Raw genomic sequence first — 19,226 nt, forward strand, 5'->3', positions numbered from 1 at the left:
GAGTTAATTTGTTTTGAATTGTGGTATTTTTAATATAAAAATAAAATATAATTAACTAACTCTTTTAAACTATTTATTATTAGCTTTTTATTAGATTTATTTTTCTTTTTTATTTTGTTGGTCTTTTATTTTTCTTCTTTTATTGTTAATTTAACTCTTTTTCACTTAATTAATACATTTTTTTTGTTGATATTTTTTCCTTTTAACTAAATAATTAATTATTTATTTTTTCTTCAATATTTAAAAAGGGTCAATAGAATAGAAGTAAGTGGTGCATTAAACATAGGTTAAGCTTTCGCTAATTGCATTAATCTCTCAAGTTTAAAACTTTATCTTTAGTAAAAAAATATATTTGTTTTGGATTGTGATATTTTTAATATAAAAATTAATTTAAATTAAAACAAATCTTTTAATTTATTTATTTATTAGCTTTTATTTGATTTCTTTTTCTTTTTGATTTGCTTATTTTTTTCTTTTTTCTTTGCTAATTTAACTAATTTTTTCATTTTCAAATTTTGCTTTTATTATTAATTTATTAATTCGTTTCTTAATATTTCATATTGTTTCTTCATTTTTTTCTTTTTATAAACTAAGTAATTTTTATTTTTTCTTGAATATTTAAAAAGACTCAATCAAATTAGTGATGAAGGTATATTAGGTATAGGTTCTGGTTTAGCTAATTGCATTAATCTCACAAATTTGATTATTGGACTTTAGTAAACACAGTTTATTTACTTTTGATTGTGATATATTTTAATATAAAAATGAATTTAAAACAAAACAACTAACTAAATCTTTTATTTTATTTAATTTCTTTTTTTAGTTTTTGATTCTGTTTTTTTATTTTTATTTATTTATTAAACTCATTTTTCATTTTCTACTTTTGCTTTTATTTGTAATGAACTAGTTTCTTATTTTTTATTTTATATTTTTTGTTCATTTTTTTCTTTAAATAACTAACAAATTAATTATATATTTTTTCATCAATATTTTAAAAGGTGTAATTAAATTGGCAATAAAGGTACATCAGGCTTATGTTTTGCTTTAAGAAATTGCACTAATCTCTCAAATTTGACACTTGATCTAAGGTAAAATAGTTTATTTGTTTTTGATAGTGAAACAAAATCCATAATTCAAAATAATCGAAAGTAAAAAGCAAGTACCTTAAACCAAAAAGATTAGTTGCCTTTAAAATAAATTTCTCTTGATGATAAAAAAACGGTGAAGAAAGGATGAATAAATTTAAAAATATTTGAAAATGAGATGATAATAAATATAATATATTTTATTATATATAGTATTTTGAAATAGGATAATTTAACTTCAAAAAATATAGATTTGTTATTATTTTTATATTTATAAAACTATAAATTTATCTATAATTAAATGTATTTTTTTAATTATTTATTTAATGATCTCACATAGTATATTTCAAATAATTTTTTTTTAAAGTTTACCTCCATTCAAAAGTTTATTTTTTCATAAAAAAGAGAAAATATCAATTTCTAAAAGCGATTTAAATTCTAAATATAAACATTCAATTAAGCTTTTAAGATAAAATGTAATTAAATTAAATAATAATTTATTTTTAATCATTTTAAGTTTGAATTAAGTTATTAAAATTTTTTATGAAAACTACTTTAATAATGGCTAAATGGAAAAGTTTATTTTTTATTTTTGTGAAAATAATGAATTTAAAAAACTGAATAAAAACATTTTCTCCAAAAACTACAAAAACTATCAAAAATTCAAAAAAAATTATTTTAGAGAAATTAATTATAAGACATTCATTGTATACAGTCACAAATAGCAAGATTAATGGATAATAATAAATAAAAATTTTTATAAAAATATAATATAATATAATATAGCATGAAACACTTTTTAATTAAAAAGTTTGAAATTCTAACTATTTTGTGTGTATTGAACTTATTCTCACTAATAAATTTATCTATTTTTTACTAATTCATTTCATTAATTCCTTAGCTTTATTCAAGGTATAATAAATTTATCAATATTATGTCAAAGTTTTATTAGAAGACTTTGATATTATCATAAAAAAATTAATTTTATTTGTTATTTTCAATAATTTCCTAAGAAATTACAATATTTAATGGCTTTCTAAGACAAAAATTTTGAAAAATATTTGATATTTTTTTTATTTGTAATATTGATTTTAGAATAGCTGATTATAATTAAAATAAATTAATTTAGAAAAAGGTAATCAGTTTTATGAATGATTTGATTATAACAATTATTTTTAAAATTTTAGTTTTTTATTTTTAAAAAAGAAATGAAGAAATTAATTTAATAATTGTTATTATCATATTAATTAATTTAATTAATGTAAATTTACGTGAACATTAAAAAATTAAATTGTTTCCTTCCTTAAATAAGTTAATTTAATTTACTGTTTCAATAAAAATATTTACAAAACAAATGAATTCTTTTGTAAAATCTTCTATTCGACTTTATGCTACCACAAGTATTTCCTTTTTTGTGGAATTTAACAATTTTAACTTTTTTAGAATGCTATTAATAATTTGTAATACATATTATTTAATGGATATGAAGATTTTCTTATACTTACATGACTATAACCAACCAAATATTATCAAAATAAATACCGAAATCATAAATTAATTAATTAATCAATTATTTAAAGATTTATTCGATTAAATTATTGCACCATTTAAAATATTATGAATAACTCTGAAGAAGAAAACTAAGAGTCAGTCTCATAATAAAATGAAATAAGATGTGTAAATAGTGGCATAGAGGTTTAACAAGCCTCGGAAAATAGTATTTTATAAACAAAATTCAATAAAAAAAGCTAACTTTCTAATGAGGAAAAGCTAATAATCCTACTCAAGCGATCAAATAGAACATTAAACGAGCTAATTTCTATTGAGCATCTCACCTAAGATTTAAAATTTTTTGAATAAATTAACAAAGACCAAGCTAATTAGAAAGCGCATTTACATAGAAAAATATGCAAGTATCTTAATTTCGATTTCCGTTAGAAAGGAAAGGTCGTATTTTATTAAGGTGACATAGCAGATAGTTTTTTTATTGTTTTGCAAGGCAAATGTTTGGTGTTGATAAATGATAAAGATTCCAATCAGCATGCTACTTAATAAGCTAATAGTTAAAGAATGTCCTTTCTTTCAAATGGATAGAATTTCTCTTCTGCTTTAAATTAGCTATTTATTGATTCGAGGAAACATTCTTCTTCGCCTGGCGCATAAAGTTAATCAAAGAAAAGGCTTTCTCTTTTAATGAAGGGATAGAGCAGTTTAAACATGCTATCAACTCTGAAAATACTAAAGTGGAGATTATTCCATAAGATAGTGTGGTTGGTTATTTATGCAAATAGGTACATAAGATACTCTTAGAAAAAAACACTTGAGGTTAAAGATTCAAACCATCCGTTTTTAGATAAGTTATTTAAATTTATAGGACCTAAATCCTTTATGAACGAAAGAATCCAAAGATTAAGAAAGGAAATCTAGCAGAGCATACATCAAGATATAGATTTGTAGTATTTAGAGAATGCTCCTCATTTCTTTGACAAGCAAAACAACTTAGGATTTATGTATAAAGCAATTAAAATCTATGAAAAAGGTGAATCATTTGGTGAGCTAGGTCTTCTTTCTAGAAAACCTCGTTCAGCAACAGTTATTTGTCTTACAGATTGCATATTTGCTAGTTTATATAAGAAACATTATTCAAAAACTCTAAAAGAGGTTGAGTAGTAACAGATTAATAAAAGGATTGAATTTATATTCCAGACTTTCCTTCCTCACAACAAAATGTACAATAACTCTCAAACAGAAATTAATTCTGAAGATTAAGAGGATTAAAACCACTTAACTTCTAGCTCTAAACCTGCAGGAATTGATAAATCTCTCATTTCATTTTCAGAGTCAAAACTCAATTAGATTTAATTGTATTTTACTAAAGTGAAATATTAATCAGGGAAGATTTTATAAAAGTAAGGAGAACCTATTGAAAGGCTGTATATCATTAAAAAAGGTGACGTAAGTTGCTACATGGAAAGTATTGATGAAAAAAATCCATCAAATAATTTAAAAATAAATTTGTGCCTACTTGGAAAATATGAAATCATTGGTGATGAGATTATTTTACAAGGACTGACAAATAAAAAGTAGAATTAGTTAAATAAAGCAAATGAAAATGAAAATGATAATAAAGAAGAAGATTAAAGTAATCCTTAAGCAAATTAAGGTAATTTAAATGGAGAAGTAAAAATTTGTTATTATTCTGCAGTAGTTAAGTCATATAATTGTTCCATGCTTGTAATAACTAAACAAGATTTTAAAAGAATGCTAAATGACTTTCCTGAAATAAGAAAATATCTCAAGATGAAGACATCTACTAAAATATAATGGATGGAGTAAAGGAAAAAAAAATAAATTCAGATTACTAAAAAAATTCATCTCAACTAACAAAGAATTCCATTAAATAATGAGTAGCAATAGATAATTAAAGAAAATCCTCACATCTTAAGAAAAAAGTAGTTTAAAAACAAAAAATGGAAGTCATACGATTCCGAAATGATAAGGAGGCCAACACCTTAGTAGGAATCTTCAAATCTTGAATATCAAAAGATATAAAATAGCAATCATCAAATCTAAAATTCAAATACAAATTCCCCAGTCAAAATTTCAAAACAATCACCTTAAAAATTATAGCAAAAAAGTAATATATCTAGGAATGAATCCTATCAAAATGACTTAAATAATATTATGATTTCTTACTTTTAAAAAGATTTACTGTCATCAGATACAATAAATAAATAAAAGATTGAAGATTTCAAAAAAGATTAGGTTTTATAAGATGCTTTAGCAATAAAATATGGATATAATCCATAGTCATTAAGCAATAAAAAATTAAAACCTTCTTAGATAATAGATTTTATTTTTAACCACTAAGAAAACGAGCAAGAGCAGCAGCATTAGCAGATACACTAGATGAGTGAGCGAAACGAGCTACTTGTAGATCCAAAAACCTATTTAAACTACTCTCTCGATAGAAAGAAAAACATACAAAAAGATAGTAAACACCTTAAAGTTGACTATACAACTTTAGGATATTCTGATACTCTTTTATAAAATATCAAAAGAAGGTAGTCCCATATTAATTTACAAGATAAAAGTGAACCAAATTAAATGACCAAAAGGTAAACTGAATAAATTAACTCAAACAATATAAATTAATCAAATAATGTGGAGAAACAGAAAAAGAAATTGCACATTAGTCATGATGCAGACGAACTTAAAATGATTAACAAGATTAATAGGTAAATTCTAAAAACTACTTAGGAAATATAGCGAACAAAAGCTTTCTACAACTAATCTTAAGAAATATTTATTAACAACTTAGCATGTTCCTCTAAGTCTAGCACAGTTTCTCCCTTAAGATATAAGTACATGTTCAATTCAAAAATATAAAAAAAACAAGAATTTGAGAAACTTTTCAACAAAACCATTCATTCACCTAAATAAAAAAACTTGAGCAGATAAATTTCAATGTAATCTGTGAGAGATTCTAACTTTAGCAGATAAAAGTCTTCAATTCACTCTAACATATCAACTGAATCTCTTTCTCCAAATCATAAATAATGTACACCTGTAAATAATATTCCTCAAAAATAATCAAAACTAATAAAATCACCTTCCTTAAACATATTTAATTGTCAATTATCTAATAGTAAATTTGATTCACCGTACGATTTTAGTTCATGCATTAAGTAAATATTAATAAAAAATAATTTAGAATTATTGATTGATTTTTTATTAAAAAATAATCAAGGTAAACTTCATTTGGATAGCAAAAGAAGTAATCAAACTCTATACAAATAGAAAATACTTCTTAAATTAAATAAGTAAACAATCATTTTAATTTATTGTAAATTAAAATTTATTTTTCATTAAAATCAAATAGCTTGACTCATAAAATTTAACTGATTCCAACTAAATTGGAGACAAAAATACAATTAAAGATATGTAAAAAGTATAAAATTTATTGACTCCACCAAATGCTAGTAGATAATCACTTCAAAAATTAAGCAGGATAGTCCATCCATCTTCAATATCTTCAAGTAAAATGCACTTAGAATTATCAAAACAAAAGAGTTCTTAAGAAGTAAGCTAACAATCTCAATAGATATCTACTTTTCTCAGCCAAACGTTGCATAGCTAATAAAGTGAATTAGTCTAAGATCAGCAAAAATAACTTCCAAAAAATAATTCTCAAAATCAAAATGTTTCGCTGTTCAGATAAGCTTCTTAAGAAAAATAAAAATAACTCTCAGATATTTTAACTAAATTTTATCAACCTTCTTCACAAACTACTTCGGATTATAGCAATTTAACAATAAACTCAGCTAAAAATAAAGAATTAAATATACATATTAAACAGAAAAACGATTCGTAATAACATAGAACTTAATCGGGTGTTTAGTAATTAAAACATTTTCCATTCCAAAGATATGTTTAAGATAATTAAACCAAAAAAATATAAAATTTTTCTCTAGATCAAAATGCTTTTACAGGTTTGCTCATAAAATCTTAATAAATACAAACAGAAACAGAAAAACAATTGCAAAATAAGCAAAAAGAAATGAACAGATTAAAAAAATCAGTATTCTCAATGCAAGCTGTCTAATCTAACAAATTAGAATCTCCTTAAACCAAAAAAGAAACTCCAATTTAATCATCTGAAAAAATTGTCATATTAAATCACATGGGAAAGCCTGTAAACTATTATATTTCTCACCATTAACAATAAACCTCATTAGCAAATTTAGACATGCTGTCTCCTAAGTACAATAAATCTATGCCATTCTCATAAACCAATATACAATAAAAACAATCTAATGACAAAATTTCAAGTTAAAATGATGTCTATACTTCTTCATAAATTTCTACCACTCTACTATCCCCTAAAATGCCTTAATCATTATAATTTGATTTAACTAGCCAATAAAACATTCCAGCTAATAATATTTCAAGATAAAAATCCAGTTCTCACTTCAATTTTAACCCAATAAATACTTCAATTAAAAGTAAATGAATTCATAATCATAAATAATAAACACTCCTAACAAATAAACAAGCATTTTATCCAAAGAAAAGAAAAATTCTTCTTTTTATAAAAAATAATAGTAATAATTTCAATAAAATTATTTCAAGTATCTCAAATAAATAAATAAATAAAGAAAGAAATAAATTTTTCTATATTTGTTTTAATTTAATGTTTTTAATTTTTTTACAAAAATAAATAAAATTCTAGGTTATTTAATAAAAAAAAATAATTTTTATTTTAAACAAATATTAACTAATTTTAGAGGAATAAAAGATTTTCAAAATTACCAAATCTATTTTACATATATTTTTAAAGGATTAATATTTTATGTTTATTTTAAATATGCAATTAAATCTAGTAAAAAGTTACAGCAATACAAAAATATATGTGTATGAATGAATGCATGTATAGTATGTAAGTAGGATTCTGTTAAAGGTGAAAATTTATTTAATTTGTAATTGAGCAAATGAATGGTATTTATATTAAACCTATTAAATATCAATAAATTATAAAATTATAAATTAATATTTGCTTAGTTTAATAAAATTGATCGTAGATTTACTCAATTTTTAATATTTTTTATACAAGTGCTTTAATAGATGGCCATTAAGAGAACTCTTAGGATTGGACCTTATGGGTCTAACTAGGGACTTAAAGAATTTATAGAAAACAGCTCATTTTTGCAGCAAAACAACGGTGATAGGTATAGCGAATCCAAGGAAAAAAGTACGAAAGGGCTTAATCTTTCCTTTTGTATGAAAAGAGATCTTAGTACATTAAATAAATCCTTCATTATGGCATCTTAATAAAATAAAATGAATGATCTATCTGGTTCAAAATCTACGAAATTCACTTCCTAATACTAAGATTAGGAATTTGATACATTCAAGTCTAGAGGAAGAGTTTTGAGGAGTATTTCAGGTACCAATAAAATGAGGGAACTGTTAAATAAAAACTAAACTTTAGACTAATCTAATTCACAATTTATTAGAAATAAATAGAGGGAAAACCTCTAATATGATAAAAAATTTTCAAAAAATATGAATTAAGCTATAGAAATTTAGGAAAATAATGGATTGACTCAACTAAATAGTAGTGGAATTCATTAATCTTTACTCAACGAATAGAAAGTTATATGCATGTAATCAATCATACTACTATTAAGCTTTATTAAGTCTTTTGAATAAATAAATAAATAATATTTACAATTTAAAGGATTTTTTAATATCTTTGTATAAATATGTAAAGGAACTTGAACAATTTCAGGCATGTTTCAAATGATAAAACAGCTCATCAATACATTAAGAGTCTTAGAAATCCTGAGTCTTTTACTTTCAATAAAAAATTAACTAAAACGATTACTCGTCCATTTAGTATTGAAAATAAGTATTAATCTAACTACATGATTAAAAATAATAGAGACTTTAAGGTCCACCATGAAAAAGTAATATATAATAATAAATATAATTAATTAATTACTTAACTTTATTAAAAAGCCTCATGAAGTAATTTGATATATATTTACATAGTTGATGGTTTTTAAAAGTCTTTTTTGGATAAAGCATTTGCATTTAGTAACTAAGAAAGTTGGTTAACCTTTTAACATTAGCTAAGTAGACTTTGGCATGCATCTTAGGGAATATTAGAAAGAAAATCAGTAATATATTATTAGAGAAAAAAGATGGAAAAATTCTCCTACAAGAAATTTATCTTTTCGTAATAAAAATTAACATTTCTTTTAAATACAAGTTTCAAAATAAATGTTGAATTAGTTGAGTTAATATTAAGAAAATAAATTGTTTTAGAGTTTAAATAAATAAATTTATAATAATAACAAATTTATTATAAAAAGATGAACACTAAAATTTGAGCAGAAGCTTTCTAAAAACTGAAAATAGCTTAGATAAATCTGGAAATAAAGAACTTCAATTTTGTTAAAATGAAAAGTATATTTAATAACACAAATAAATATTTATTAAATTTTGATTAAATAGTGTCTCTTATATTGATTATCCTTCCTATGATGAGAAAATTGTAAGAAAAAACTATTCATTGCTAAGAGAGTTGAAGAAAGATAGAAGCTTCAGAAAGTAAGGTGATTTAAGTTAATCTAATTTAAAATGGGAATTATCCTTAAAGTCTTATTAAAGATATGAGGATCTATTAGAAAATGGAAGCCTTAATAAATCATATATTTAATGAATGTAAATAATTCTTAAGTAGTTATAAGAAAATCAAATAAATAGTTATAAATCAATCAAAAATAACAATTTTACCAAATTTATTAAATTATACTAAAATAAAAGAAAATTAGCTTGCATTAAAGTAAGTTAGAGTCTCTTAATTGAGTTATAAATAGTAATATAATAAATTATTTTAAATTTTTAGTTAACTTAAAAGAAATAGACTATTAATTTGTAAATAAAATACAACTAATAAACAAATATAAATTATCAATTAATTTTTATTCATTCTAAATAAATGTGTATATGTGTGTAATAATTATAATATTTCTCCAAATGAAATAAATAGCTTTATTTCACTAAAAAATTGATAAAAATCAATCCTAATTTAGTTAATTTTACTGAAAAATTAAAAATTATCTTTAAAGTAAAATACCATTTAATATTTTATCATTTTACAAGAAAAACAAAAACAAAAAAATCCTTCATTATTTACTGAAACACCCTCAAATTTTAAGTTATGTATTTTAAAAATTAAGTAGAATTTAAACTATAACAATAATATTTCATTAAGTTTTACTTAAAGTTAAATCTAAAAAATTCTGTTAATAAAAACAACTCTAAAAAAAATTTAATTTGTTATTCTTTGAAATTTCATTAATTAAGTAACCAACCTTCATGTACAGTATGTTTATATTCTATTTTCTATCGTTGATATTTAATACATTTTCATTAACACTTTTCGAAAATTTAATAAAAATCTTATTAAAAATTTTTTTTCATTAAAAATGAATGAAAAAAATAAGTTTTTGGTAGGTAATTAATCAATCAATAATTAAATTTAGGCACTGAATACTCGAAAATATTGTTATTTATTTATTTGTATATTTTAGATTAAATCAAAAAGTGATATATCAAAATAAATTAGCAAAGTAATAAGAATAAATACTTAAAAAATGGATTTGTTTGAAATATAAGATTATATGGACCCTAATCTATTAGAGAATGGAACTTTCTAATATTTTTCAAAACAAGCATAGGTTGAACTTAGATTAATGCAAGAAGATATGTCAGAAAAAATAATAGGAGAAGAAAAAATTCATATTAGGGTTTTTGGATAATCAACAGACAAAAAAAATCTGAATTGGTTTAAGATTGAATTAACAAGCGATGTTGATGTATTTTTTACATATATCAAGTAATTTGATTACAATACTTTCTAGCAGTTTAAGTTCGAGGAACAGATCTAAGTTGATTTTGAATAATTCCCTAACAATTTGTTAAATATCATAAATTCCTCTATAAATTAGCAAAATGAAAAAATAGTATTCTTGATGGAAATAGGAAAACCTGTTGGTAATTTAGTTTTCTTACAAGATTTAGGACATAAAAATATGCTCTTATTAAGCATGTAGATGGATTTGGCAACTTAGGAATAAGTTAAATAAAATATTATGTACAGATATTCAAAAATGAACAAAAAGCTAATTGATCGTAATAATAAATTAGAATAAATTAATGACTATATTAAAATAAAAAATCCTGAACTATTGAATATATTATAAAAAAATCTTAACATCCCTTAGCCTAATAACACCTAAAATGGGAGTAGACCAGCTTAACAAATAATTAAAAAGAATCCTTTCCATTGAATAAACAACTATAAATGTTAAAAGCATTTGATTGTGATTTATATTTCTTTAATTTGTTTGTAATCAATCTATTTCTAAATTTTAAAAGTTATTTTGTTTTTTTTTTAAATTTGATTAGTTTTTAAGTACAATCAGTTAATTAAACATATAATAACAATTTTCTTTCTAATTGTATTATTGCTCTAAAATTCACTAAAAAATATTTTACAAAAATATCTATCTATCTATCTTTATTGATTTCAAAAATTAATTATTTATAAAATTATTTTTAAATCAAAGATAAAAAATATTAAATTTATTTTATATCAATAGGGTTTAAAATTTAAATCAATTGTTATTATTATTTAGTATGAACATTTATCATTTAATTTTATAGATATATTTTTATATGATATTTTTGTTAAATATCCCCTGATAAGTTGTTTTAGAAAGTACACTTTATATAACTAAAATATTAAATAGTAATAAAATTTAAAATAATAATTGTAATAAAACTTTCAAATTAAACACAAATATTTATTTTTTTAAAAATTAAATGAGAAAATAAATGAAAAGTTCATTTTATAAATAAAATTTAACTAAAAAATATTTAGAATTGATCATATTTTAAAAGTAAAATACTGTTATGCAGATAGGTAGATAGATTATTCAAATATGTATGCAAAATAAAAGAAATTTATTATAAAAATATTTTATATTTATAAAAAGTCATTTAAGTTTTAAAATATTGGGATAGTTAGTTTATTTTCTTCTCAAAGTCTAGGAGTAACATGAGAGACATTTAAGTTATTTAAAATTGGATATGCTTCAACTGTTAAGAAATCGTAGAAAGTTTCATCAAGGACTACTTTGTCAATAACATCAACAGCTCTTTGTAAAGCCACTTCGTTGGTTAAAGTTGATCTTAATTTAGTTACTTCTTCATCTCTTACAGCTCTACAAATTTAATTTCAAAATAATTATAAATTAATCTTTTTTTATTGAAAGAAATTGATATTTACCTGTAAAGGGCTTCATTTATTAAGACTCCAGAGTCAGTTCTGCATCTATATCTAATCCACTACCAGAGTTAGGAACGGGAAATTTCAGCAGTAGCAGCATCTTCCATCAAATTATGGAGACCAACTGCTCCAGTACCAGTAATCCAGTAATAAGTGTATTAAATAGCTACGTTGATATTTTATCTAACACCATTTTCAGTAATAGGTTCTAGTTTTATTTAAAATATTTATATTAATTTAAATTACTTTTCTTTTCATTTTTGCTTTCATATTTTTTTCAACTTTTTTTTTTTTGCTTTTTATTTTTAAAATAGTTTTTTCTCTAAAATATTCTTTTTATGAACTTGCTTTTAAAATTATTTTAAAATTGTTAATTACTTTCAACAGTTAAATTGGTGATATCATCTGCAGTTACTTTAATATCTTCACGTAATACCTACTTTTGGTTAGCCTTTCCTTTTAAATATTTTTCGAATATATCTCTAGCGTGCTTAACCATTCCTGGATGGGCAACCCAAGATCCATCAAAACCGTCGTTAACTTCTCTAGTCTTGTCTTCAGTGATCTTGTTAAAAGCGAATTCATTCTAAGCTTTATCCTTAGCAGGAATGAAAGCACTCATACCACCAATAGCATGAGCTCCTCTCTTGTGGCATACTTGAATGAGTCTGTTTGTGTATGCTCTCATGAAAGGAACGGTCATAGTGACTTGGGATCTGTCAGGGAGGATAGCAGCTTTGTTGTTCTTAAGCATCTTAATAGCAGAGAAGATGTAGTCCCATCTACCAGCATTTAATCCAACAATGTGATCTCTTAATTCATAAAGGAATTCTTCCATTTCAAGACCACCACCCAAAGTTTCGATCAAGACTGTGCATCTAATTGTGCCAATAGGTAAGTTGAATAGTTATTAGGCCTATTTTAATAAAAATTGTAAGCTAGTTTATTATTCCTAATAAATTAAGAAGACTGCAAAATTTTATTGAAAAAAAATTCAAATTAAATAATTTTTATGTCAAAAATTTGCTAGAAACATTTAAATAAATTTTTGATTAATTAAAAATAGATATTTATTTATTTATTTGTTTGTTTGTTAATTACTTTAAAAAACGATCTTTCTAATTAAATTAAATAGTAGAAGAAGTTAGTTAATTTGAAGGGTTTTTTATTCAATTCAATAATTCTTATCAGTAAAGAAAAGTATTGTGACCAGATTAAATAATTAAATTTTAAAAGTTTTTTAAATTCTTATTGAAATTATTTATTACCTTAACGAAGACATCATTCCAAAGTCTGCATTCTCTGTAGGCTTCAATCTTAGGAAGGTAGTAATAGATTCCACCACAACCATTAGCAAGTCTAAGTCTAACATTGTGGAAGAAATAAACTGCAAAGTCGAATAATGATGCAGAGCATGGTTCTCCGTCGATGACTAAGTGAGTTTCTTCCAAATGCCAGCCTCTAGGTCTAACAAAAAGAACAGTGTAAGAATCAGGATTTAACTTGTATTCCTTATTTTTGTCATTGAACTAAAGAGCTTTCTTATTGGCTAAGATAAGAGTCTTTTGTCCACTGACTTAATTTACCCATGTAGGAGCAAGTGCATCTTCGAAATCAGCCATGAAAACGTCAGCTCCTGAGTTCATAGCGTTGATGGTGAGCTTAGGATTGGGTGGGCCAGTAAGTTCGATCCATCTTCTCTCAACATCCTTGGGAGGAGGAGCAACCTTCCAGTCTCCTTCACGAATGTGCTTAGTTTCAGGAGGATAGGTGAGGGCCATACCTCTATCGACGAGTTAAGCTCTTTCTTTCCTGGCTCTGAGGAGGGCCTTTCTAGTAGAGTTGAATTGTCTATGTAAGGTGGCAACGAATTGTAAACATTCAGGAGTCAAAACCTCACGAGTGTATTAGTTTTCTTCTAAGATGGTGATACCCTTCAAGCTAGTTGACATTTTAATATCTCTAATTTGTTTGTTTTTAAGCTATTTCTAAATTGATTTTCTCAATAATAGAGTTGTTTTTTTCTACTTTTAAAATTTTATATTAGCAAAATGAATTATTAAAGAGAAAGATTTATTCTATTTAAAGTGTGAATGAAGTAGAAATGCTTGTTAGTTATCAAGCAGTATTGAATCCTTTTTTAGATATAATGAAAATTCTTATAAATATACAACAATCACTCTGTATCTATCCGAAATGCAGCAATATCTTACGTATTTTCATTTCACTTTATAATACGTAATTACATTGTAAATAAAATGAGTAATAAATTTTCAAAATGCGTCATATATTCACTCACCATTCAAAACTGATAAATAAAAAATTCTTGTTAAATTTTCATATCCCCCAATTATAGGCTCATCGACTATAAACACCTCTAATGTCTTTTAAATTTTGCAACTTAAATTGTATTTCTCTTCAGATATACAGTCTTTACATCCTTCAAAACATCTCTCAAATTCATTTAAAATGAATTTTTTGGTATTTTAAATAAATTGATATAATAACAAGGCTATCCATGACATATAAATATTTTAAAAATATATTTCATCATATATATAATATACATTAATCTGTAATTTACGAAAAAGTAAGTATTCTTTTTTATTTACATATTTTATCAATTAATTATACCGTATTTTTAATAATATTCAATTCAAAATATTTTATGGCAATATTTCTATTTTAAGAATTTAAAAACTATTTTTGCAAGAAAAAATTTTGGAAATTGGGTGGTAAATATTGAAGAGGATTGGTAGTTATAATTAAAGTTAAATTATACATTTGAATAGTGAATATTAGATTTTTATTATCAATGTCAGAAAATAGTTTTTTGTAAAAGATAAATAGCATATAAATAAAATTATTTAAAATAAATTATTTTTAAAATTAAAGCTTATTTTCATCTTAAATTTCAAATAAATAAGAATCTTTTAAAAAAATTTTAATATTTTAATATAATTTCAATTTAGATAGGTCTGTCTGATTATCTGTTTATTTCAATTAAATTAACATCAGCGATATTTTCAAATGAGTATCACTGTTAAATTTTATGTATAACATAAGTAAGCAAGCAATATTTTATGTGTTTCTTTTCATTTAAATTAAAAAATGTCTGCGAGAGTTCTTCAGCTAATGATTTTGTTGTTCTATTTTATTTTTTTATTTTTATTTTCTCATTAACTTTTATTTAATTATTTAATTATTTATATTTTATTTATTTTTTTATTTATTTATTTATTTGAATTTTATTTATTTATTTTATTTTTATTTTTTATTTTTTTCTTATTAGGATTGATCTATTTTATAGTAAAATTAAGTAGCTTAAATATTTATTTAATTATAATAGCAATATGATATCTCAAGTTTTCTGAAAATAATTTATTAAATAATAGAAAAAGTTGTTAGTTGATTTAAAAAGAAACTTTAATTTTGATATTCCTTTTCGCTGACTTTTCGAAAAGGAGTCAATCTATTAAATGAATAAATATAAATGCTTTTTATTTTTTTTTAAAAAACTGATGGGGAATATCGATAAGACTGAACATAAGTAGAGCTGCAATCACACATTTTATCTATTCTTTCGAATTGATATTTTGCTCATAATGTTTATGTGGTCTTATTTAAGGATTTAAAAACTTTAAGCATTAATATTTTTCTTTAGTAGCTGCTCAAATTATCTTTCTATTTGTTTGTATTTTTTATAAATTAATTATTTGTTTTTAATTTGTTTTTTCCTCTCTAAATAATTAAGAAGTTAATTTTGAAAATGCAAATATAAAATCAAAATTTAAATTACTAAATTAAATAATAAAAGAATTAATTTTATAAACTGAGTTTTTTATTGTTTCTTTGAATATATGTTGACAACTCAGTAAAATTAAGCAAAAAAACATTATTTTTATATAATATAATTTTTTTTCTTATTATTTAATAAAAATAGAAATTATAAATTAAAATAATTAACATAATAAGTAATTGATTTCAATCTAAAAATGAAAGATAATTATTTCTTACTTTTTGAAAATAATCAAATTAAGAAAATTTAAAAAATACTTGACCATTAAAATTGAATAGTTATTTTTAAATAAAAGCATTATTTTCTAAATAATTTTTATAATAGTATTTATTTATTTATTTATTTAAGAAATAGTAAAAATAAACTGCAAAAATAGATTTTTTAAAATTTATTTTTATATTTTTTAAAAATTTAGCTAAATTATATTTATTGACTATTTGATATTGAGTATTGATGAATACTTTAAAGATTTACAGACAAAAAAAAATTAATTATTCAGCATTAATATTTGAAAAAGAATTTAAAATTAATAGATAAAAATGTTAATTAGACATAAATTTATAACAACTTTCTATCATAATATGATCAAAATATTTAAATTAATGAAAAAATTGTTTCAATTAATAAATTACGAAAATGTTCATAAAATATTAAATTAAATACAAATTAAAATTTTTTATAGCAAAGTATAAAAATGCTGTTATTATTTTATCTTATTAATTTTTTAATATTTTATTCTAGTAAACATTTATTTTAAAATTAAAAAAAAAAAGCTATTTCAAAACTATAAGCAATAATATCATCATATCACATATAGCCGTGCTTTAATTTTTTAGTAAGTTTTAATTAAAATAAAAATTTATTTCATTTAAAAAGGATCAAGTGAAGGCTTCAATCAAACCTACTTTTATTTATAAAAGCTAAGTTGTTTATTTCATCTTTGTAATTTTGAAAAATTAATAAATTCTTATTTTAATAATTTAAAATAATATTATTTTATTTACAAAATTTAAATTTTTAATTTTTTTTGTAAATGAAAAAGATGAAATTTAAAAAAATGAATGTATTTTAAGATTAGTCATCAGATAATTAAATAACTAAAAATTTCTATGTTTAATAAGAAGGAAAAAATTAGAAATTTTATTTATTTAAACTTCTATTAATTTATCTAAGAAAATTAAATTTTATTATTCAAAGGAAAATTATAGTCAAAGTCGCCGCTTATTTAATTAAGAAAAAATATAATAATTAATTACAAAATACAAATATAAATTTACAGAAAATTAAGGAGGAAAAAGTTTTTAATGAATCTTTGAAAATTTTAATAGTTTTCAAAGAAAAGGCTGATAATTCCGTATAAAACAAACTAAATACATAGCATGTGAATCAGTTTACCTTTATCAGCCTCCATTCGCCTCAAGTTTTTTAAAATTCGAAAAACCTCTTATAATTTTCTACCATTAAAGCAATTTTAATAATAAATGTAATTAAATTGCGACATGTACAATCAAAACAAATATCCTTTAAAATTACAAGATATTATCTTAAAATTCTTCTATTAGTGATAAAGAAATATATAAAAGTATTTTTTAAACAAATAATTTAGCTTATTAAGAATTTAAGAGAAAAAAAGAACCACATTTGAAAAGAAGACAGAGCACTTGAGATGTTGTGAAGGCTTCGAGATTAGAGCATAAAAAGATATAAAAGAATTAATAAAAGAAAAAAAGAAAGAAAATTAAAAAAAAAAGTGATTAAATAAAAAATTAAAATAAAAAATAAATAAAGTGATTAAATAAAAAATCCAATTAAAAAGTAAATCAAGAATCAAACACCATACAAAATTAAATCATAACAAATTAAATAAATAATAAATATAAATAAATAATATACGAATCAATAATTAAATAGATATGCATCTTAATTCACTTTCCTTAAATTTGATAAATTATTTTAAAATGATGGATGGATGGATGATACAAATATGATTCATTTTAATTATAATCATTTTTATTAAAAAGTTATTTAAAGTAATTTAAAATAACAAAATATTTATAAATGGTTTGAATAAATGGTAGTATGTATTAAACATAAACTTAATATATACATATATATTATCATTCTGTTTTAATGGGTTGCCTTAATTAAACACTTTCTTCTTATGTCTATAAGGTATCGTTGGGACTTATATATTTATTTTTATTTCTAGCTGCTCTTTAATTGTTAATATCATCTCCATCGTCATCGTCATCACTGCTAGACTAAGCATCTGTATCTGATGAAAAGTCAGAATCCTACACATGCTTATATTTTTCAACCAATTCCTAATACTTTTTCATGTCTTCTTTTGAAACTTTTTAATTTTATGGGACAGGATCTTTTTTAGGCTGAAATGGGCTTTAATAAACAAATTTGTAGTTATAAGTTGCCATATCGTAATACTTTATATCACTGAAATCAACATCATTTTCTCTACCTAAATAGATAAGTATTTCAGCGTACTTATACTTTATAGTTTGAATCTTCCTATCATAGACTGTGTCTATTTTAACTCCGTCTTCAAACTCAAAAACAATATAATAATTAGTAGTATCTGTATCTCTAGCAACATGTCCTCTTTTTTCAATGAAGATGGCTTTTAAATCTTTCAGTATATGCCCTTGATAAAAGCTCCTACCTATCAATAATGGTGTCTTCCTTTAAATGAATGCATCTAAGTTCTTATTTATTACTAATGTGTATACTTCAGAAGTTGCTATTGCGAAAAATCCAATTAAGCAAAATGCAATTGATATGAAGTATTTCCAAAATAGACTTAAGTGATCGAATTCCTCAAATAAGACATGCCTATGCATCAAAATAAGTGTTATAACAGAAATTCCAAATGCTAAAAACACCAATCCTAGAAACCATACTGCAATTGGGTATTTTTTGTATCTCAATATTTTTAATTTCTTAAGTCTTTTTTCTTATTTCTCTGCAAATTCAACCAAATAATGCTTCTATGGCTATTTATTCTTTCTTCTATCAATCCTCTTTTTTATGGCTATACCTATTGCTGTCACACGACCTAATAAAACCATTTATTTTGCTTATAATCTCTTTGTATTTCAGCTAGAATAAACTTTTAAATTAAAAATTTAGTATATTTAAAAAATATGAAATTAAGAAGACTGACAATATATTATTCTCAATTATAAACATAATATTAGTTATTATCAAAAAAAATTCAAATGCAAATTATAAATAAATTATTTATTACTGAAAAAAATCAGTATTGCTGATTTAACTAACCTTAAATTATTTATAAAAAAACTACTAAATTTATTAGTAATATTTATTCATTAATGTTTAAAATAAGCACAAATGATAGATAGATATGTTATATACATAAAATTATACTCTTTACTGTGCTAATTTTTATACATATATATATAATACAAATTGATTGATTGATTGATTATTGTAATTTCTAATACAT

General features: G+C 22.3%; 7 protein-coding genes across 7 annotated transcripts; 5 read left to right on the plus strand and 2 right to left on the minus strand. All coding sequences in view use genetic code 6, as the record gives it.

Annotated features, from left to right (window-relative positions):
• Positions 1-2,645: 2,645 nt before the first annotated feature.
• On the plus strand, positions 2,646-7,098 carry TTHERM_00878130 (cyclic nucleotide-binding domain protein; the record flags this gene model as incomplete). The annotated part of the gene is made up of 3 exons (XM_001016064.2): positions 2,646-5,773; positions 5,836-5,908; positions 5,968-7,098. The coding sequence occupies exons 1-3, from the start codon at positions 2,703-2,705 to the stop codon at positions 7,096-7,098; spliced, it is 4,275 nt and encodes a 1,424-aa protein (XP_001016064.2). The 5' UTR covers positions 2,646-2,702.
• A 611-nt stretch (positions 7,099-7,709) lies between these two features.
• TTHERM_00878140 (hypothetical protein) lies at positions 7,710-9,312 on the plus strand (the record flags this gene model as incomplete). Its single annotated transcript, XM_001016065.2, has 6 exons — positions 7,710-8,251; positions 8,359-8,554; positions 8,607-8,615; positions 8,673-8,826; positions 8,963-9,056; positions 9,105-9,312. The coding sequence occupies 6 exons, from the start codon at positions 7,710-7,712 to the stop codon at positions 9,310-9,312; spliced, it is 1,203 nt and encodes a 400-aa protein (XP_001016065.2).
• On the plus strand, positions 9,313-9,633 carry TTHERM_000878149 (hypothetical protein; the record flags this gene model as incomplete). Its single annotated transcript, XM_012797641.1, has 1 exon — positions 9,313-9,633. One exon carries the CDS (start codon positions 9,313-9,315, stop codon positions 9,631-9,633), a length of 321 nt encoding a protein of 106 aa, XP_012653095.1.
• A 616-nt stretch (positions 9,634-10,249) lies between these two features.
• TTHERM_00878150 (hypothetical protein) lies at positions 10,250-10,945 on the plus strand (the record flags this gene model as incomplete). Its single annotated transcript, XM_001016066.1, has 1 exon — positions 10,250-10,945. The coding sequence occupies one exon, from the start codon at positions 10,250-10,252 to the stop codon at positions 10,943-10,945; it is 696 nt and encodes a 231-aa protein (XP_001016066.1).
• A 556-nt stretch (positions 10,946-11,501) lies between these two features.
• Positions 11,502-13,898, minus strand: TTHERM_00878160 (malate synthase; the record flags this gene model as incomplete). The annotated part of the gene is made up of 3 exons (XM_001016067.2): positions 11,502-12,154; positions 12,325-12,862; positions 13,215-13,898. The coding sequence occupies 3 exons, from the start codon at positions 13,896-13,898 to the stop codon at positions 11,502-11,504; spliced, it is 1,875 nt and encodes a 624-aa protein (XP_001016067.2).
• A 1,078-nt stretch (positions 13,899-14,976) lies between these two features.
• On the plus strand, positions 14,977-17,410 carry TTHERM_00878170 (hypothetical protein; the record flags this gene model as incomplete). The annotated part of the gene is made up of 3 exons (XM_001016068.1): positions 14,977-15,011; positions 15,342-15,412; positions 17,124-17,410. 3 exons carry the CDS (start codon positions 14,977-14,979, stop codon positions 17,408-17,410), a joined length of 393 nt encoding a protein of 130 aa, XP_001016068.1.
• Positions 17,411-17,862: 452 nt separating this feature from the next.
• Positions 17,863-18,828, minus strand: TTHERM_00878180 (transmembrane protein, putative; the record flags this gene model as incomplete). The annotated part of the gene is made up of 1 exon (XM_001016069.1): positions 17,863-18,828. One exon carries the CDS (start codon positions 18,826-18,828, stop codon positions 17,863-17,865), a length of 966 nt encoding a protein of 321 aa, XP_001016069.1.
• Between the last annotated feature and the right edge of the window lie 398 nt (positions 18,829-19,226).

This window comes from Tetrahymena thermophila (assembly GCF_000189635.1).
Source record: "Tetrahymena thermophila SB210 genomic scaffold scf_8254648, whole genome shotgun sequence".
In the NCBI taxonomy this organism is placed as follows: domain Eukaryota; phylum Ciliophora; class Oligohymenophorea; order Hymenostomatida; family Tetrahymenidae; genus Tetrahymena; species Tetrahymena thermophila.